General features: G+C 39.7%; 1 protein-coding gene across 5 annotated transcripts in view; it reads left to right on the top strand.

The window, feature by feature from the left end:
• Nucleotides 1-19,689, top strand: part of TJP2 (tight junction protein 2) — a 53,644-nt gene extending 33,955 nt beyond the window's left edge. For 3 of the 5 annotated variants that reach the window (XM_059834313.1, XM_059834310.1, XM_059834309.1), the window contains 20 exons: nt 367-469; nt 1,185-1,764; nt 3,286-3,389; nt 3,545-3,698; nt 4,737-4,845; nt 4,961-5,100; nt 5,618-5,684; nt 7,731-7,881; nt 8,641-8,749; nt 9,436-9,646; nt 10,955-11,142; nt 12,195-12,290; nt 12,398-12,477; nt 13,549-13,759; nt 14,181-14,281; nt 14,667-14,879; nt 15,226-15,336; nt 16,301-16,639; nt 17,068-17,153; nt 18,814-19,689. In XM_059834313.1, the coding sequence (XP_059690296.1) occupies nt 367-469; nt 1,185-1,764; nt 3,286-3,389; nt 3,545-3,698; nt 4,737-4,845; nt 4,961-5,100; nt 5,618-5,684; nt 7,731-7,881; nt 8,641-8,749; nt 9,436-9,646; nt 10,955-11,142; nt 12,195-12,290; nt 12,398-12,477; nt 13,549-13,759; nt 14,181-14,281; nt 14,667-14,879; nt 15,226-15,336; nt 16,301-16,639; nt 17,068-17,153; nt 18,814-18,982 (3,322 nt within the window). In that variant the 3' untranslated portion in view covers nt 18,983-19,689. The remainder of the gene's footprint in view (nt 1-366; nt 470-1,184; nt 1,765-3,285; nt 3,390-3,544; nt 3,699-4,736; nt 4,846-4,960; nt 5,101-5,617; nt 5,685-7,730; nt 7,882-8,640; nt 8,750-9,435; nt 9,647-10,954; nt 11,143-12,194; nt 12,291-12,397; nt 12,478-13,548; nt 13,760-14,180; nt 14,282-14,666; nt 14,880-15,225; nt 15,337-16,300; nt 16,640-17,067; nt 17,154-18,813) is intronic. The other 2 variants (XM_059834311.1, XM_059834312.1) reach the window with 2 other exon arrangements.
• The last annotated feature ends 1,507 nt before the right edge of the window (nt 19,690-21,196 follow it).

Below are 21,196 nucleotides of genomic sequence, written 5' to 3'. Positions count from 1 at the left end.
GGTGTGGAAGACTAGGAATTCTGAAAGAACCAAAAAAAAAAAAAAGTTTTAATGGTCATCACAAATACTCTTTAAAAAACAAAATCTTCTCTGACATTATGGCAAGGTACTTAAGCTGGACATAGTACATGTACAAAGATACACACCGCTACCTGAAGTCTAATTTTTAAACACACTGAAAGCTTCTTCTAGTATTCAGGTATTGTAGTGTTTGTATAACAAACACAGTTTTTAAGCAAAGGTCCTTGTTAAAGTGAATGAAATCCATACGTTCCCCCTGAAAAAAAAAGAAATTTTGTTGCAGTGTTTCCATGAAGACTCCTCTTAAATCCTTTTTTTCTTTTTTTTTCCTCCCCTCTCTTCCAGAGAAAATGACCGAGTGGTCATAGTTAATGGGACCCCAATGGAAAATGTTCCACATTCTTTTGCAGTCCAGCAGCTTAGGAAAAGTGGGAAAGTGGCTACCATTGTAAGTAAATTACAAATGTATTCACTCTACAGTGGTATATACCTGTGCAACCAGTCAAGACTTTGGTTTTCTTCTGTGAAGTGTATTATAAATGCATAAAGCAAAGCAAGCCTTTGCCCAATAAAATGTACAAAGTAAATAAAACAAAGCAAAGACATAGTTTCTACAGGTGAAACAAATGGAAATTAAACAACAGTGTCACAAAGTTATCCTGTTGAAAAACACGGAATAAAATGTATGTCCTCAATCTTTCATTTTACTGAATAATGAGTGGTAGTTGGAAAAAACAAAAGTTATGTGAGGCAAGTGATGTCCTGCATACACAGACCTTGTCCAAGAATTTGCTGTCCAGATTGGCTTTCATTAGTTGAGAGAGGCATCTACAGCTCTGTCTTCTGGGGGATTGTCACATTTTTTAGAAGTCATCTAGAAGAAGAAAAAAAGTATTACTTAGTCACATTCTTGTAGAGGTAAAAGAATGGGGTTGCTGATCTGATTATATTTTTTTTTTAATTTTCCTACTGTTCTTTATCCTCCCAATTAGTAAGTATTTCTGCTGCACATCTAAATAATCTAATTTACTGGTTGTTCTATAAAAAGAACATTGTTCTTCTCCCCCCCCCCCCCGAAGTGTGAAGAATACTCATCTGTTGAATTTCACATTCTGACCATTGGAGGCATTTTTTGTTTGTTTGTTTTGTATTCCACTGAACAGGTAGTGAAAAGACCAAGGAAAGTGCAGGCTTCTGCGTTGAAGAGAAGCCCCTCCCTTAACTATGAGGACAGAGCTTTAGATGTAATGGATGACCATGCAGAATTTGATGGCAAAAGTGCTCGAAGTGGCTATAGCGACAGAAGCTGGCATAGCGGTAACGGAGGGCGCAGCCAAAGCTGGGGAAACAGCCTGGATCAGAGCTATAGAGATGAACAAGACAGAGGACGTAACCAAAGCAGAGACTGTGACAGGGAACGCAGCTACAGCCGTGATCGAAGTCGTGGTAGGAGCGTTGACAGGAGCTTGGACCGAGACTACAGAAGAGATTGGAGCAGGGGAAGGAGCATTGACAGGGATGGTGGCTATGAACGGGACTATAGAGGAGACTACAGCCCACCCGGTTATAGTCATGGATCTCAACCTGATCCTAGATATGGGAGGGAAGTGAGGAGTCGAAGTCGGGACAGGCTTTGTTCCCAAAGTCCTTCACCTGAAATGCACCATCAACATGAATACCTAGGACCACAGGATCAGAATGGACCAATCAGTGTTCTCTTAACAAAAGGCAGACATAATGAAGGTAGGTATAGTAGGGGAAGAGAGGAACTGACTTTTAATACAGCATGTTATTTTGGTGGGGGAGGGAGAGGAGCTGAATATTCTCTGCTTTTCAGGTTAAATGTTGAGTTTTCTAACTGATCACTTAAGTTGTTCTTTCATTCTTCCTGGACAGTTTGGGGTGCTTTTTACCCCAGCACCTTGAACTTTACCTTTGAACAACGGACTGCTCACCCACATTGTTTCAATCTTTTCAAACCACTGTGTCCTTTGATTTTCCATTTTCTCGGCCCTGTTCTTCTGGTTCTGGTGGGAGACATGGATCTGATCATGATTCAGATTACACTTGGCACATCTACAAAAGGGTCAGCTACAAAGGGTGAAGAGTAGACTCTGCCTTTAATAGCGCACTTACTTCTTCCCTTCAGTATAATTAAATTAGTTCCAGGGATTGTTTGGTTCCGAATACTTGAGAATGTGGTTAAAGAATACTGAAATAGCAACAGCTGAAATAGCCTTTCCTTGCTGAGTATTGGAGCGTGTAAATGAAAGCCAAAAGCCTGATCTTTTGTGTGCTGTGAAAGACTCTTGTGCTATAAACCATATCTGAGATTAGGTTCTGCATTCTTTTCTGTTTGGGCTTTTTTTGGGGGTGTGGTGGTTTGTTTGTGGGGGTTTTGTGGTTTGTTGTTTTTTTCTAATCTGTCCTGTTATATTGTAAGAATTTTCTGCTCATGTAAGCTTTGTATGCAGGAGCTAACGTCTTTTTTTCATTGACTCTGGCAAGGATCCCTTTCCCTACTTCCTCTTCTTGCCCTGCATATAATGTTTCCACTTGTAAAGATAATACAGATGGGTATACAAATAAGGAGAAATTTAAGGTGTTTCTTTGTTAAGGTTTACATGTATCTAGTAATTCCATAATAATTTCTTGCTCAAATGTGGTGTTTTTTTAAAAGCAGGTAGCTGTTTCTTTCCTTTTCTGTTGTTCTAGGATGTGCATGTTTTAAGAGTGCTGCCTTTCTTTTTAAGTAGCAAATATACTGATCCAAGTAACTTGGATCGAAGGGAAGAAAAAAGGGGGCGGGGGGGAGGAAGAGGAAAAAAAACAAACCCTTTTGCGTGAAACAACTGAGACACTGGGGTACAGGTAGGACAGGGTCGGCATGCAGCAACTGGTAAAAAACCCAGCTCTTCTATTAGTGCTTTTTGACCGTTCTCCCTCTGTACACTGTGCAAAATGTGATACAGAGAGAGAATCTAGTCCAGCATGTTAATAAGCAACTCCAGAATGAAGGCATTGTTTTGCTGTTGAAGGTGCAGACTAATCATCTGTCTGTGATTGTTTTTAGACTGCTGTTTGTTCTTACTGTGGTGACAGCACAGAAGTAGGAGAGTTAGCCTAGGGTTAAGTGGGTTTATTAGGTCTGCATTTTTTTCTGTTCTCATGGTGTAATGGGGTGTGTTTACATGTGTGTAGTTTTTAAAAAAATGCATTCTCGCTCATCTTCTAAGCTACAGTGGATTATTTCCTTGATTCCAGAATATGGTCTCCGGCTTGGAAGTCAGATCTTCATAAAAGAAATGACCCGTACTGGCCTAGCAACCAAAGATGGCAACCTTCATGAAGGGGATATAATTCTCAAGGTCTGTTCTGGTTATGCTGGTAGCAGTTTAGCAGGCACTTGTTATAGTGGTTACTCTGGAGTAAGTCATGTTATAGTCAAGTTCACTATTAAACTTCAGCACAATATGGACTTGTTTGTTTACTTGTAGTGTTATTGTTGCCTTTTTATGTCCAGATCAATGGTACAGTGACGGAGAACATGTCTTTAGCTGATGCCCGGAAATTAATTGAGAAGTCTCGGGGGAAGCTCCAGCTTGTTGTCCTCAGGGACAGAAAGCAGACACTGCTCAACATTCCTTCATTGAATGACAGTGACTCAGAAATGGATGGTGAGGTTTACTGTGGATAAAAAGTTCTGGATTCTGTGCAGGGACAGAATGGAGCTTATAGTGTTTTGCTGTGATAGAGTGGTACAAAGGTTCTTTAAAAAAAACCAACCAAGAATAACCAAACACAAACCTAAGTAATAGCCAATTAAGCATCAAGCCCACTTCCTTTAGGTGAAAGAAGAGTTTTGTAGGAATCATATAATTACATTTTGGGCAGAGGCAGAGATGGAAGGAGCAATGTTGGTCTGGCAAAATCAATCTTCGTTCTCAGAACAAGCAAGTCAGTTGCTAATAAAAGAATTCAGTTTTAGAAACAGGTAGATTGGACTGGTCTCTCCTTCTGAGGGCATCAACATTCATGACAGCATTCAACGGGAGAGAAAAAATGTCAGGACAAGAGGAAGTTAAGTCCCCTTGGACAGCTGGTTTCTATTTCCAGTACCTATTCTGTACAAATGATCTCTCACAGTTTATGAGCTATATGTCTCAACATAATCTTGCTTTGGGAAGGGCTCAGGGTGTTGGGGGAGCAGGATGTTACATTACTTAGTGCAAGATATTTGCTTCTCTGATGTCAGAATACTGGGTGCAACTTTTTGTAGGTTTTACTGTGAAGACTGAGAATACAGTTCAAGTCTGAGGGCTACTCTGTTTTGTCACTGAAAAGCAATGATGTGAGGACTGTTTATGTCAAGGTGCTCTTCTGTTTGGGAATCTCCATGAGACCTCAAATAAAAGGCTGCTAACACTAGTTAATGAGTCTATGGTATGCGCAAAGGAGTTTTGTGATGTCAGTGTTTTCCTAAAGGTTGGGTGAAACTTTCCTGAAATACTTCTGGGGGGATGGGGGGGGGGGGGTGGAAGCACTAAAAGGCACACAGCACTTTTTGAACCCTAGTCAAATCCAACTTGAAACAGGAGTAGGCTTAAAGGTTCAGAATATCTTATATGTGAAAGCTTTGTAAATAAATGTGGTGATCAGATGTGCAGGTAATTTAAACAAATCCTGCATTTCTTGATTTGCTGCTGTCTTTACAGACATTTCTGAAATAGAGTCAAACAGATCATTCTCCCCTCAAGATGACAGGTCACATCATTCTGACATAGATTCGCATTCATCCAATGAAAAGCTGAAAGAGAAACCGAAGTAAGAAATGGTCTTTTCTAGTCCATTTTTCTAATGCTTGTCAAAGAAATTCTTAAAATACATGGCATTCTTATCTGATCTCACTACACATTTTTTCTCTTTTTCTTTCTTTTAGTGCAAAAGGTGATCCATCCAGTAGGATGTCCAGGATGGGAGCAATGCCTACACCATTCAGATCGACTGGTGACATTGCTACTCCTGCTGTTGCAGTTGTAGACACAAACAAAGAACTGAAGTACCAAGATGACCCAGCAGGTCAGAGTTCGAAGTTTTTGGTTGCTTTTTTTTCCCCTGCCCACAGAATGTGTAGTCCCCCAATCATGTTGCCATATCTAGTATATTCTTCATGTCAACCCGATCCTGACACACAGATCAGAGGTCTGTCTTTGCTTTATGGTGCAGAGAGAGAAGTAGTACCTGAGATTATTTCAAAGCAGTTGCTTATTAGAATTACTACCTCAAAAAGCAGGTACTCTCCTAGAGCATCTACTGTAGCCTGTTGCCCTAAGCAGCCAAATGAAGCTATTCCTGAAGTCTGATCTGGCTTGCCTGAAAGAGTTGTGTATCCTTGCCTTGAACTCTGTTATTTTTCAAGAATTAAAAAAAAAAAAGGGGGGAGGTAAATCAACTCTAGTCAAAGAGATGCTTGACACTTAAATCTGTATTAATTTTTGGCATGGAGTTGTTTGATCGCTGTCTGATAGCTAAAACTTGTTGGCATTTATAACTTTTTTAATAGCGCCATAATTTCTATTGGCTTTTTTATATATAGTGTCTCAACCAAAAGCAGTTACAAGAATGATTCTTAAACCAAGCCCTGAAGATGAAGCAATATATGGGTAAGGTGGCACTTGCCATATGCTTCTGCACTCAGTGTTCTTCCAGTCATGTGTACCTGGTTCTCGATTGTATGGGTTTTGGAGTTTTTTGCACATTTAGAGTGATACTCCTTTTATAGCTTAATGCAAGAAGAGATGACATGGCTTCTAACTGACCATATTTGAGTTAAACTTAATTTTAGAATTATCTGCCTGGAAGGTAGAGACTTGCCTTCTACCAGGAAGGTATAGAACACCCTGTGCTTCTGGGCTTGCGTGGGAACGTATACAATGGTATATTTTTATTCTGCTCTATTTGGCACTTTGAGATACTATTTGGAGTACTATGTCCATTTGGGGGCTCCCCAGGACAAGAAAGACATCAACACACTGGAGCGAGTCTAGGGGATCAGTGGCTGCAGCATATGGCATAGAAGAAAAGACTGAGAAAACTGGGTTTGTTAAGCCTGGAGAAGAGAGGACTGAAGGGACATCTTATTGCTGTCTGCAACAACCTAATGGGTAGTGGGTGTAGAGAAAACGGAGCCATACTCTTCTCAGAGGGGTACAGTGGTAGGACAAAGAGCAAGGGATGCATGCTGGAACATAGGAAATTCTGACCTGATGTAAGGAAGAAAACTTTATATTTTGAGGGTGGTTAACCACTTGAATAGCTTTCCCTTGTAGGTTGTGGTATCTCCACCATCAGAGATACTCACATAACTGGTCAAGGCCCTGAACAACCTGCTTTGAGCAGAGGGCCATTCTAACCTGTGCAATTCTATGGAAACATATTTTACACCTCTTCCTTTATTTTATATGTACACAAAAGACAACCCTCCCCTTACCCACAATACTAAGATACAAAGAGAACGTCCTCTATTTAATTTGTAAACAAGCTCGTTGCAAGACAAGGCCAAACATATGTGTGTTTCTTTACAAACTGGAACCTTCTATACAGATATCTGTGTCTTTTCTTCAAATCCAAGCTTGTGCAGTCCATATTGCAGTTCTAGTCTTTGCTTAGAAATGAATGAAACATTGCTTCCAAAGTTTATTGGGGGGGGGGGGGGGGGGGGGGGTGTTGATGAACTTTATAAGTGGTCAAATGGAACATGGTACTGTTGTTTCTTTAACAATTAAGATACTAGAAGTTGCAAACTGTATTAATAATCAACTTAGATGTTTTCTTTTGAAAGTTTCCAAATACAGAAATTGAAGGGAGAGGAGCACTGAGATTTTAAGGAGACACCTAAAGATAAGGTTTTGAAGTTATTCTGTAGCTTGGAGTATTTTCTCAGATGAATTCTTTTCTCAGATCTTTTCTGGGTTGGACTCTGCATGTGTTGTCATTGATGTGCAAATTAATCAAGTGATTATTTTGCTGAAGGGGAATTTATAATACAGGCTTAGGGTATTACTGAGAAAGCCTGACAGATAAGTACTGTCCTGTGTGTTGGAAGGTCACTCAGGCATACAGCTTTTCTGACAGCAAAAAAGCTGAACCTAGTCCAGTAGCCTCTCCCACTGCAATATGAAAGGACTGATTGTTAACATACCAGTAGAGTATACTTGGAAGTATTTCTCAATTACAAGAAAACTTGAAGACTTCTGTCTAACAAACATGTTAAACTGCAAAGAAAACCGTTATCAATTTATTTCATATGACAGTTCTCAACTGTATAGAGGAAAAAACAATGAGTATGATTACTTAGGCTGTTTTCACAAAAAACCCAGCTGCTTATTTGAGAGAGGATCCAATAGGTAGGCAACTATTCTAGGACTTCAAGAACAGGGAGTTGTTTTCCTGCTCTATCAAGTCCATGTGTGCCACTTTAGTTGCTCTTCCTAGTTCAGTTTCCACTCTGAAAAATGCAGATTCTCTGCTTCCTTCCCTCACTGAAGAGTTGCCTGGGTAAATAGCCTATATAGTGAAAGAAAGGGGCTAAGAATATTATTGATAAGATTTTGTTAAAAGGGTTGCATTTTTTTTTCTCTTGACAACCTGTTGTTGTCATATGCCTAACATCTGGTCTTAATTCCTTTTTCTGCTGGTAAATCTTGCAGTCCTAATACGAAAATGGTGAGATTCAAGAAAGGGGACAGTGTGGGTCTACGACTGGCTGGTGGAAATGATGTAGGGATATTTATTGCTGGAATTCAAGAAGGCACCTCAGCTGATCAGGAGGGACTGCAGGAAGGAGATCAGATTCTTAAGGTATGAGAACAAGTATGTGTCCCTGAAATGCAAATCACTTTTGTATTTTTTGGTTTGCTTCTTAGTGAAAATATGGAAGAAATTACGATCTTAGCAAGTCAAGTTACTGCTTTGGAAGTGTGTGTGTGCGGTGGAGGGATCTTACTGAAATCAGTTTTTGAAGGAGAATTTTGTATCAAGCTTTAGTTTGTTTAAGATTCTGTGGAAGGGGTAGGTAGGAGAAATATCAAGAAAAATGCCCCAAGGTGGGAGTATAAATTTTTCTGTACAATGCTTCTTCCTAGTCTTGGAGGGGGGAAAAATAGAGGCCAGCGTATTTTTCTTCTTTCATCTTTCTCCAGTTTTCTTGGGTAACAATGATTTATTTTTCCAGTTACTGAATTATATCATCTATGCCATTTTGTCCTCTTGCATTCTCCTTTTTTTTCTGAAAATTCAAATAGGAGGCTAAATAATTTTCTCTTCTGCCTCTTTTCTCTTCTGATAGCCTTGATTTTCAAGGCCTTTTGGAGCCTGTTAAAGTAGAAGAAACAATCTAGCAGTGCACATCCAGGGCCTTGTTATTTCAGAAAGATTACTGTTAATGGCTGGAATAAAATATTCCTATGGCAACAGATATCCATATTGACATTAAAAAAATAAGTATAATAAAGGAAGAGAATATTTAAGATTTTTTAGATGAAACAAAAATCTTTGGTTATTCCTTTTCTTGTTGATTTTTCAGGTGTTGGTTTTTTTAAACTTTTTCTTGGTACATAGGTAAACACTCAAGACTTCAGAGGCATTGTTCGGGAAGATGCTGTTTTGTATCTCTTAGAAATTCCCAAAGGTGAAATAGTGACAATTTTGGCTCAAAGCAAATATGAAGGTAGGTGCTTTGAACAAAATGTGTGATCTCCATGAAGCTTTTAAGCTCTGTTTTGTCAGTGAAACCACAAATAATCTCTCTTGTGCTTATTCTTGATAGCAAAATGCTATCAAGTTACCTTCCTTTCAGTAGCTTAGAAGATAGCTGTATTCTGTACCACGAGGGTCATAGAGATGTGCATGTGTGATGTGTTTTTCAGAGCACTTTGCCATCTCTTTCATTATTAGCAAATAGCATCTCTTCTGGATCCTGAAGAGTGGCAATGTACTGCTTGTTACTTCTGCTTTTCTGTCTGCAGCAGCTGGCCCAAGATTTGCTGTTAGCATTCCTTTTCTGCTGTGCCTTGGCACTTATAAGGGATGCAGTCAGATAGCAGCAAATGGACAGTTTTGTTGAAAGCCTCTTGCTTTCTTGTTAGAGACACAGCCTGCTGTAATATTGAAGTATCATAGCTGCCTTTTGCTTTGGGAAGGTGCAAGTACCTCCTTCCCTCAGAGCTGTAAGGGCTGTATGTGTACAGGTATAGAATACTCTTGATAAATGTGTGTGTAGGGTAATGAATATGAAGGCTGGTTTTTTGCATCTTTGAGTGGAGGGGAAGAATTTCAAAACTATGCTCTAGAATGACAGCTTAATCTTTCTTTCAAGAGTTAAAAAAATATAAACAAAAAGAGTTCCTGTTTTAGTCTACAGAGACATCATGGCCTGTGGCAGAGGAGATTCGTTCTTCATCAGGAGCCACTTTGAGTGTGAAAAAGAGTCACCACAGAGCTTAGCATTCACCAGAGGGGAGATCTTTAGAGTAGTTGATACACTGTATGATGGCAAACTGGGAAACTGGCTGGCCGTGAGAATTGGAAATGAACTGGAAAAGGGCCTCATTCCAAATAAGAGCAGGTAAGGTGGCATCCTGTCTTCCTACCTGTTGTTAGAAGTAAGATTCCACACCACACCCCCCAAACGATTTTTGCTTCCTATGTCATACCTTTCTTCCTTTTTTTTCCCCTTTCAAGAATGAATAAATTGTTTTGCCTTTACTGTCACAACAATTATGCCTGTAAAACTGTAGTTTAGAACCATGGCATTACGTGAGGAGAGGCTGAGAGAGGATGGTGTTAACCTGCATACCAGATCAGGTATTTGCAACACAGACCCAGAGCTCCTATCTCAGCAATCAACCAAGCTTTGACCACTAGCTGCTTCAGTTCTTCTTCTAGAAAATGGGTGGAGGGTCCTATTTTGCTTTTTTTTACCTCCCCCCCCTCCCCACCCCACCCCCTTTCTGTCCCCCACCAGCCCATTCCCAACCAAATAAAATCAAACCAAACCGAAAAACCCAACACCTGAGGAAGCTCATGACTGTGTGTGCAAGAATACTCTGATGATTAATCTTTTAAAAGAACATAAGTGTTTGAGTTTTTCGTAAGGGTATACGAAAGAAAGGTTTCAAGCATTTATTGCAAGGCTAATATTTCTTGATAGCTGTAGTCGTTATTTTTGTGTGAAATACTGAGTGAACCACAGCAATGTTTGTTGCTTAAATATGCTTTCGTAGTCAAAATTCATGTGAGGTAAGTGTTCAAATGTGCACAATGAGTAGAAGTGTTAAAATTCATCAGCAAAAAAGTCAGGGTGCTTTTCAGACTGTAGCTTTTAAGTTCTTGGGTGTGATTGTGATTTTAAGATGCAGGAAAAAAGCTCACAACTACATTGTGCAGAAGTTCCTGAAATACGCTTCTTATGTGACTCCTCTGCCTCTTTCCTGATTAGTACATTCTGTCCTCTCTGTTAATTGATCTGACCAAGCCAGCCTTTGTTTCTGTGCTGTAGTGACTTAACTTATAAGGCTTAATGGAGGAGAGAATAGTGACAGTCATTTCTTAGGCCTTCAGTTCTGAGTTGCACTCTCTCACCACCTCTTTGCAGTTGCATTCTTTTATTTATGCTTTTATGACTTGTCAGTTTAAGATCTGAGGGCTCATTCCTGCTCAGCAATCTTGCAGCTGTGGCAAGTCAGAGCATCATTCTGATACTGTGTTTGCTCCAAGGCAGAAGAACCGGGACTTTTGTATTCTTTCTTCCACTTACAGCTGTCTATCTGGAAAATTACCTGTTGCAAATTAGAAATTCATTGTTCTTCAGTGAAAGCGCCTTTGCCCTCTTTGACTAGTTTTGTACCAATGAACTCTGTGCTTTCTGTGTCAGAGCTGAGCAGATGGCCAGTGTTCAAAATGCCCAAAAAGATGGCTCAAGCGATAGGGCAGACTTCTGGAGAACACGTGGCCAGCGATCTGGAGTGAAGAAGAATCTGAGGAAGAGTCGTGAAGATCTGACAGCTATTGTATCTGTGAGCACAAAATTCCCAGCTTATGAGCGAGTTCAGTTGCGTGAGGGTAAGTGAGACTGCTGTCAGCCAGCTGCCCATTTCTTGGTGGCTGGTTTAGTGTCTAAATGTTTGGTCAGCTGAGTAAGTTTTTTTTAACAACTTGGGTTCAATGTTAAATATGAGCAACAGGAAGGGATGACATTTTTCTCAGAATGCAAATTTCTGTGTGCTATTAACTACTCTAAGAAAAAAGCTTTTTTCTTTATTTTTAAACTGCTGCTGTTCTCCTTTGCCTCCAAATTACACGTGCCAATTTCAAGGTTTAAAATGAAAAAAGGAAGAAACAAGCAGGGCTTTCTTGTTTCCTTAGGTTCCCTGTGGCTAGCTCTGAAAGTACAGTCCATGCACCTGAGATCAATCCCAATCTTTAGCTTGCATGTAAATACCACTTTAACATTACTTTCAACAGATTGTCCAAATGTAATCAAGATTGATGTGGTCCATCTCTGTGACTCTAAACTAGCTATGTTAGTAGTGATGTTGAGCAAGATAATTTTCTGGGTATTCACATGTGACAGTATTGTGGAACAAAACAAGCAGTAAAAAGTATTTTAAAGGAGCTCCCAGATGTCAAGACGAGGACTGAGCAATAGAATGGCATTCCCCCATTAACTTATGAGGACTGTGTTTGCACTTGTCTTGATGTAAGCATAACAGAATTTTGCATTTCTTTGCTTCTTCGAGCTGCCTTGCAGCTGGTTTAGCGTTTGTATCTTTATTCACACAAAACCCACTGCGTCAAGATTCATGCTATTTCTCTGGATGAAAAGATTATTGAAGATCTGCTCTGTGTTTGTAGAATCCTCTCAATACATCTTCATTAGAAGCAATAAGGAAGCTGTTAAATTAAAATAATATCTTCTGCTTTCTCAGCTGATGAAAAGTTTCCTGTATAAGTTATGCTGTTGCACAAACTTTTGAGAAAATTTTTTTAAAATACATTTTTTAATATCTTTAGCTTATTAATAACCTTGCATAGTAATTGAGGATCTTGTCTGTGCCACTTATATAAAACCAGTCTTACTGGACTTACCTTTTCTCCAAATATTTTTCTTTCAGCTGGTTTTAAGAGACCTGTGGTGATATTTGGCCCTATTGCAGATGTCGCTATGGAGAAATTGTCAAATGATTTGCCTCACCTGTACCAGACAGCAAGTAAGTTGCCCTCCTAGCTTCCTTATCATCCTTAACTGAGAGAATGGATAACTAAATAATCACAGCTGCCCAGCCACTCTAGATAAGCTAAAATGTTGTCATTGCAGAGACAGAACCCAGAGATGCAGGTTCAGAGAAGTCAACTGGCGTAGTGCGCTTGAACACTGTGAGGCAAATCATTGAGCAGGTAGAGTATCTCTCTGTGAAAATAGCTTACACTCAAAGGCATGTTGTTTGATATGTTTGCTCCTAAAACTTGGAGAGTCCTCAGATCTTCACTGCATCTGCTTCTGCAATAAGCAGACTTGGCTTAATGATAGGACAGTTTTGAAATTGTTCAACAAGTTTTATAATTTTGATAGCTGTCGTCCAAGTGGGAGGGTGAACCTGATACTAGAAATTAAATTCTTCTTCCTCAGTTCATTCTAAATTTGAACAAAGGGGCATTTGTGTTTTACTGCATGCTTTCTGAATTTGCTGTGGAGGCTTTACTGTCATCCAGTGCACTACTTGCTCTTACTGTCATCAGAAACTTAACGTGTTAGATTGCTTCAGAGTTACTACTATTGAACTGAACAGGAAGTGACTATGATAGCTAAGTGGCATCTACTGAGACTGCATTGACTCTTTTTATAATGCTGTTTAGACATCAAGTAGATAGGTGGTAATCAAGAAGCCTAAAAAGCTTAGGCAAAAAGAACGTACTCTGCAGCTTATTGCCCTGAGCCCAATAAAATCCATGCCAGAGGAGTTAGAATGTCACACAGAAGTCTGTTTAGACCTCAGGCCCCACTGAAGCACACGTTTGAAAATCCCACTCATCTTTGGATTAGAAGTAGCTAAAAAAGAATGTATTAAATGAAAAAAGTGAGATTTGCCTCTAAGTGTAGATAAAAGCTCACAGATAGCACACAGAATAGTTGTGGTAGTGGAAGCTGTGTTAGGGACAGGTAGAGAGAAAAGCTAATTAACTTTCACTACCTATTAAAAAAAAGAAAAAGTGGATTAAGTGCATTTTACTTAACATGGGAGTTCACATAAGAATGTGGACATTCAGTCAAAAGCTCTTCAGAAAAATGGATCTGAAAGAAAAAGGCTGCCTGCTGTGGCTTCTGAATGTAATATAACGGTGGGGGAAAATCCAACAAATTGTGGTCTTATTTAGACAAAAAAATCCTGGTTTTCCTAGGATACCATGTTTCAAGCACCTCCTCTTGTTCCCCACAAGCAGCACACTAACTGGGCTTTCTGTTAACAGGATAAACATGCTTTGTTGGATGTGACTCCTAAAGCAGTGGACCTACTAAATTATACCCAGTGGTTTCCAATTGTGGTCTTCTTTAACCCAGACAGTAAGCAGGGTGTGAAAACCATGAGACAAAGGCTGTGTTCCACATCTAACAAGAGCTCAAGAAAACTTTATGAGCAAGCGAACAAACTGAAGAAAACTTGTTCCCACCTCTTTACAGGTAAGAAAGGATGTGTGTCTAACCTGCTTACCAAGAAAGTAGTGTATGTGACTGTGTGAGTCTTGAGACATCCGTTTATTACTCTGCATATTAACTCATGCAGGCTGTAACTAAAAGGGTGTGAAGGTGGGGTCATGAGTAATCCCTTCCTTGACTTTTTTCAAAGTTCCTTGTTCTGCCAAATTCTAATACAAAAGAAATTGTGAATTGACATAGTATCATTAAAAGATAAGTGATGTAATAAGCTTGAAGAATGGACAAACAATAAAATAAAAATACCGTGCTTCTGTCAGTGATGTTAACGAAATGGCTGTTTAACATTTTTATGTAACTAAACCAAAAAGTGTTCAACAGCAAAGACTGGATAAAGGATCACATTGCATTTGCTGTGTCTGTGTACTTATTCCTTCAATTTTTACAGCCACCATCAATTTGAATTCAGCCAACGATAGCTGGTATGGCAGTCTGAAAGATACAATTCAACAACAGCAAGGAGAAGCAGTATGGGTATCAGAAGGAAAGGTAAGCAGTCTGTCCATGCTGTACTAAGCTATACAGATGTCTCAAGATGTTTCTTGCCAGTAAAAATTGTTCAAAATTTTGTTTGTGAATGCTGGATAGGTTAGACAAGTAGTCAGCTGATGTCTTTCTTGGTAAGAAAAAATTACTTATTATTGTTCTTTCTGTTATACTTTGGAGCTTTCATCACTAGTGCTGTGGCTAGGGGAGAATGGTGAGGAGGGATAAACTTTTACAGGAACTTTCCTTTATGATTCTGCATTAGAGTTTCTTTCAGTTCTGCAAAGTCACGCTTAAGAAGTTGTTTGGCATGATGTTGAGACCTAACCAGACTCCAATTCTTACATATTTAATCTTTGTTCCTTAATTCTTACTGACTTTTGTCTAGATGGATGGCATGGAAGATGATGCAGATGATCGTATGTCTTACCTTACTGCAATGGGTGCTGACTATTTGAGTTGTGACAGTCGGCTGATCAGTGACCTAGAGGATACAGATGGGGAAGGAGGTGCATACACTGACAATGAACTTGATGAGCCCTTGGACGAACCAAGGATTTCATCTGTTAGTCGGTCCTCTGAACCTGTGCATCATGAGGAGGTGAGATGATTGGATTTTCAACAAGACTGTACTTTGGACTTTCTGAAAGCCCTGTATGTATGGAGTTTTTTAAACTGCAGCTTTATCTTACCTCTGACAGTGTTTTAGAGCTACATTGTGCAGAGCAAAAATAATAATAGCTCGGCTTTTCTACCTAACTCTGTAGGTTTCCTGATGATGTCTCATCACCTTGAACCTTGCAATTACATCTGCAATGACTGTGGTCAGGTTGCTGACAGTCATTTGATTCCTGGTTACTGTTCCCAAAATAGTAAACTTGAGAGAGAGAAAAAATGATTGGATTACTGGATACTGCAGTGATTTTATCTCTTATTTTCCTTCATAGAGTTCAAAAAAATTTAGTCCAGAACCAAGGGCTCAGTTGAGAAAAGCTGGTAGCAGGGAGATCCTTAGAGAACCGAGTCCACCTCCAGCATTCAAGCCTGAACCACCTAAGGTAAACTTGTAGAAACAAATCTGAATACAAAGCTCCTCTTTCTGGAGAAGTTTCCAGGGTGGCACATTAGGAAGAGCAATAGGAATGATCAGAGACTAGAAAACCTAAGTGTGGAGAGAAGGAATGACTGAAGGTGTTGCAGGATCAAGCAGAGAGAAAACTTAAAGGATAACAGTTCTCTTCAAGTATCTATGATCTCTATACGGTATAAATATACTCCTTTTTGTGTCTGCTAAGACACTGAAAGCTACTTTTTTAGCTCAGCAAGAGCAAATGTAGGCTAATCATCAGGAAAAGCATTGATGGCCACTATTGCGAAGTAAAAAACCAGAATCTACCACCTCTGAAATCAGTCTCCATCACTAGAAATGGATGTTAGCTGTTAATTCAAACCTTGATCAGGAATGGTGCAGAGAAAAAAAATAATGATGTTTGGACACCAAATTCTATTTTAGCAATACCTGATCTCCCCTGACCCCAAAATCCTTTCTTTGAGGATGGGTGCCCTCACATACTGCATGTATTCAAAATATATGCAAGTGTGTCTTAACGACGGAGATGGGGCAAAATAGGACGTGTAAGGAAAATAAAGATGGAATAAAAACCAGGCTTGGGTCCTGCACACTTCTAAACTCCTGCTAGTGATATTCAACATTAGGTAGTACTGACAAATCATTTGGGAGGCCAGTTTTCTCTGTGCTGTCCCCTACCATGTGTTGTAGTTCCGGTAATCCTTAATAAATAAAGTCAAAATGTGCTAGTCTTCTCTCAGTTGATGTATAGTATATGAGCATGTGGCCAAAATGTTGCAGCAGTTCAAATGCCTTTCAAGTGTTAGTTCGGATGAAGATTGATACTGTTAAATACCTAGGCAAAATTATTAATTTCAGATTAAAGCCTTCATTTGAAATTAAAATTATGAGGTTGCTGATGTAAACTTTGTTTGCCTATTGTATACTTACAGGGAAAGTTACAAAGCAAAGAGGATCTATATGACTTCCCCAAGAACTATGACTCCAAATCAAGTAACATTGCTGTCAGCAGTGAGACTTCAACTGTACCAGCTAAAGCAGCACCACCACCTGTTTCTGTGAAACCTGCCTTTGGGCGTCCCATCCTGAGAAACTCTCAGCCAGCAGTCCCACCTGCAGAGGAGGAGGAGGAGGCAAAGCTGGAAGAGGAAGGAGGCGAACAAGAAAATACTCCAAAATCTGTATTGAGGAAAGTAAAAATATTTGAGGAGATGGATCATAAGGCGAGGATACAAAGAATGCAAGAGCTACAAGAGGCCCAGAATGCCAGGGTATGAAGAGATGCATTCTCCCCCTGCTGTGCTTTCCAGCATGTAGAACAGCCTGCATCCTGAAAATGAAGGTCATGCCCTTGCATTGTGTTGCTTCTGGAGGGAGAAGTTTGGGAAACCACACATACAGACATACTATTGTGTGGATTTGGATGTAAAAAGAGGACATATTTTAAGGCTTTCTATTATAACTATAGAAAGCTGACTTCTAATAATCCTGTTGCTTTTGGCAATCCATTGTTTTCACGTGCACTTTGAATTACTCATCTAGCAAAAGATTATGTAACTGTAGGAATATGAGTAAGATCAGTTATCAGTTTGTGCTTCAATTGTTTCAGATGTAGCTGTGACCTGCTAGATCTACAGTCTAGGATCCCTAATGGATAGACTTAAAAAGAACAGTTATTTTCTCCTGCTTTCTTTTAAAGCTTGAAATAGCCCAGAAGCACCCAGATATTTACGCTGTCCCTGTCAAAACACAGAAGTCAGAACAGAACTGGCCCCAGCCTATGAGGTAAGGTGTAACCAGTTTAAAGCATTCTGTCTTGATTTTTTTTACTTCACCAACAGCAGGGAAAGTGATCGTGCCAGTTTTTATTCATATAAATAATCCTGCCTTGGTATATTGCTTTGGTGTGCCTCAAAGATTACTGTAAAGGTGGGGCGAAATTTCAGTGAACTCTCCTTGATTTTCAGGATATTTTTTTCTTTTAGTTCATTCATAGTATTTGAATTAGCTGGGAAGAAACACTAGATTATTTTGCTGAAATATTTGCAGAGCCAGTTTTTTGCCCCAATCAGTATTACTCAGAAGCTTTTCTGCATTCATGTCCTCTGATGTCCATTCTTCCTGTGCTAGATACTTGATGACTGTTAATCTATCCTAACAATTAATTGCAGTTTTAATTACTTAATAACACTTAATTACTTAAATGCTTATTCAGTTACAGATATATTGTGTTGGTAGGGAAACTAAGGATGAAACTTGCTTGAGGTCACCCATCAAGTCTCAGGAAAGTAGTAGTCTTTCATTAGCATTCAGTGAGTTCTGGACTGGTTGACCATTGTGTCATCCCACCCTATACACTGCGTATTTCTATGACTTGAGCAGTCATCTATGCAAGAGCTAACACAGGGTGTGATGGATTTTGGTTTCTGCTCTGCAGAACTTTTAAGTTTTTCTTGCCTCTTAATTCTAGCCTAATTAATTCTAGCCAATAGAAATGGGACTTTTTTTTCCTAGCAAATCAAATCCTTTGATGTCACAGTATAGAATCTAAAATGCAAAAATGGAAAACATGAAGGTTTTCATGCTGGGTTCAGAAAAGCATACCTTTTTTTATATAGTCTTAGAAGCTTTTTAGAAGTAGTGAAAAGTAATCCTTAACCACGTATGCAGAGTGTTTGCTTACATACAGAAATCAGTGCTGTCGCCTTTTTACAGGAATGTTCATGATTGGCCTAGAGGGAGTGTTTAAGCATTGGGGCAGTGCGGAAGGATGATAACATCTTGGGTTTGTACAGTGTGGGACTGCAAAAAATCATGGCTTTTGAAACTGAGAAAATGCCCTTCCTTGGCAGATTTTATTTCTATATATCTGCTTAGTGTCACATTAAATGGGTAGCCCCATAGTGTATAAAAAGCAAATGTGTGGGTTACTTCTGCCCGCTTTTAAGGGTAAGAGCCCTAGTGAGAGCCTTGAGTGAGGAGAGAAGGCTATCAGTTTAAGAAATGTCACATAAGAAGTCTTCAGACTTCGAGACAGGAAACTGGGGATGCAAAAGAAGCAGCAGGCACAGAAGAATCTGGTGCCGAAATAATTGAGGAAGATGTCAGTTGGGGTAGCAGCAGTGGCTGAAAACCTCTCTGCTCAGGGAGTAAGGTGCTGTAAAGCTCTCGGTATGTGCGTGTGTGCACGTTTGGCATTCTTCCAGGTAGGCAGAGTAGATAAAATCTGAACGTCAGGCTCCAGCTTGATGGAAATAAGATGCCTCTCCAGATAGGCTTACCATGGCTATATAATTGTTTATGGGCTAGAAGGGGTTTCATTTGCTCCATGTGCCTTTCTAGGTTGTACATGGCCATAAAACCAATACGGAGTATAATTATTTTTCAGCTTTTCAGAATGGAAGTAAACATTATCTCTCTCTCTTTCCCTGTCTCGCTGTGTTAGCTCCAGACCTCCAGAACCCCAGAAACCTCCTATTAGACCTTACCTAGAGAACTGTGGCAGTTACGGCAGCGATGCAGAGGAGGAGGAGGAGTACCGTCGGCAGCTATCAGACCACTCTAAGAAGGGGTATTTCGGACAGCCATCCCGATACAGAGACACAGAATTGTAGGCTTGCTAGTATGTGCATATATAATGCTCTTTTGAGATTTCTTCTTTCACAGCCAAAGTGAAGCAGTAGTTAGTCTTGAAAAGCTATATTTTTATTGGGAGTGGTGTTAGAGGGTACGCTACTCAACTTAGACATATCTATACACTGGAACTGGAAGAGTTCATTTTTGGGGATATTATTTTGTTAGCATCTAAGAAAAGAAATCACTATTGCCTGAATGCTGTTGCCTGTGTTATAAGGACCAAATCCTGAAAGTTTGTGTTAATTCTTGGTATTTTCATATTTTAACATAAAACCCCTTTTTTCCCTTTTATTAATGCTGCCTTTTTGGACTGTTCTTCTGTGTTATGAAAGTATGATCCCAGAGATACACTTCTTAATGCTATAGAACTAAATTTGAAAGTGTATCTGAAGAACAGTAAGTGCCTTTAACAAGAAGCATCTTAAACCGTTTGTTTCGACATCTGATACTTGGTGCAAAGCCATAACACACTAAAAGGGGATTGACTGTTTTACCTATCTTTTTTTTATCAGTTTCATGGTAACAATTTCCCTTCCATGTTATTTTTCTAAGTTCATAGAGGCTTATGCAATATTTCATAAATACTGACTGTACATAATAAAGGTGCAATTGACGGTTGTTGGAAAAGACCAGGTTGTGTTTAAACAGAGATGATGTAGAAATTCAATCACGTATGAAAATTTACACAGACTGCAAATAATAAAGGATATATTCTAGACAAACCTCATGTATCTTAATTTTCTTTTGAACAGTACTAGTTTTCTAGAGTGTTTGACTTTCATGAGTAAACTTACAGCAGTACACTGTTCAGTTCAGGGTCTCATCTCCTGCTGTTCAAGTAACTGGGAAACGTTACTGTTGACGTTGCTTCCCAGTGTTCTGAACATAATTTTAAAATTTCTTGCGATTTAAAAGAAAGCTGATGCAGAACTATGGACTTCCTGCAAGAGACTTCTCTTTTGGACTGTCGTGGTTTAAGCCCAGCTGGCAACTAAGCACCACACAGCCGCTCACTCACTCCCCCCCTGCCCCAGTGGGATGGGGGAGAGAATAGGAAAAGTAAAAGCAAGAAAACTCGTGGGTTGAGATAAAAACAGTTTAATAAATGAAATGAAGTAAAATAATAATAATAATAATAATGATAATAAAAATTGTAATGAAAACAACAACAAACAAGAAAGGCAAGTGATGCAAATGAAAACAATTGCTCACCACCCTCCCACCAATGCCCAGCCCAAGCAGCGGTCCCCCGGCCAGCCTTCCCCCTAGTTTATATACTGAGCATGACATCATATGGTATGGAATATCCCTTTGGTCAGTTGTGGTCAGCTGTCCCGGCTGTATCCCCTCCCAACTTCTTGTGCACCCCCAGCCTACTTGCTGGCGGGGCGGTGTGAGAAGCAGAAAAGGCCTTGGTGCTGTGTGAGCACTGCTCAGCAGTAACTAAAACATCCCTGTGTATCAATACTGTTTCCAGCACAAACCCAAAACACAGCCCCATACTAGCTGCTATGAAGAAAGTTAACTCTACCCCAGCCAAAACCAGCACATGGACTGTTAACTTCTGCCTCCCCTTTCCTGCTCTTCATCCTTAATTCTGCTATATAGAAGAGAAAATACTGGAAGGGTCATAGAGAAATTTATTTTTGCTCATGTAATAGAAAAGATGGGTTTTTAATGCTCTCTTAAAACAAAAAAGGTAGAATCTTCTTGTTGAAGCAAAGGAATAGAGATGTCTCAGATGAGGAAACTTGCACTGCTCACCATTGATTAGAATCCACAAAATAGAATCATTTAGGTTGGAAAAGACCCTTAAGATCATCAAGTCCAACAGTAGACCTAACACTGCCAAGTCCACCACTAAACCGTGTCCCTACGGGCCACATCTACATGCCTTTTAAATACCTCCAGGGATGGTGACTCAACCACTTCCCTGGGCAGCCTGTTCCAATGCTCGACAACCCTTTCGGTGAAGAAATTTTAACTAATATCCAATCTAAACCTCCCCTGGTGCAACTTGAGGCCATTTCCACTCGTCCCATCACTTGTTACTTGCGAGAAGAGACTAACAGCCACCTCGTTACAACCTCCTTTCAGGCAGTTGTACAGAGCAGGAAGGTCTCCCCTCAGCCTCCTCTTCTCCAGATTAAAGAACCCCGGTTCCCTCAGCTGCTCCTCGTAGGACTTGTCCT

This window comes from Gavia stellata, chromosome Z (genome assembly GCF_030936135.1).
Source record: "Gavia stellata isolate bGavSte3 chromosome Z, bGavSte3.hap2, whole genome shotgun sequence".
Classification (NCBI taxonomy): Eukaryota; Metazoa; Chordata; class Aves; order Gaviiformes; family Gaviidae; genus Gavia; species Gavia stellata.
This window is presented reverse-complemented; position numbering and strand designations above follow the sequence as displayed.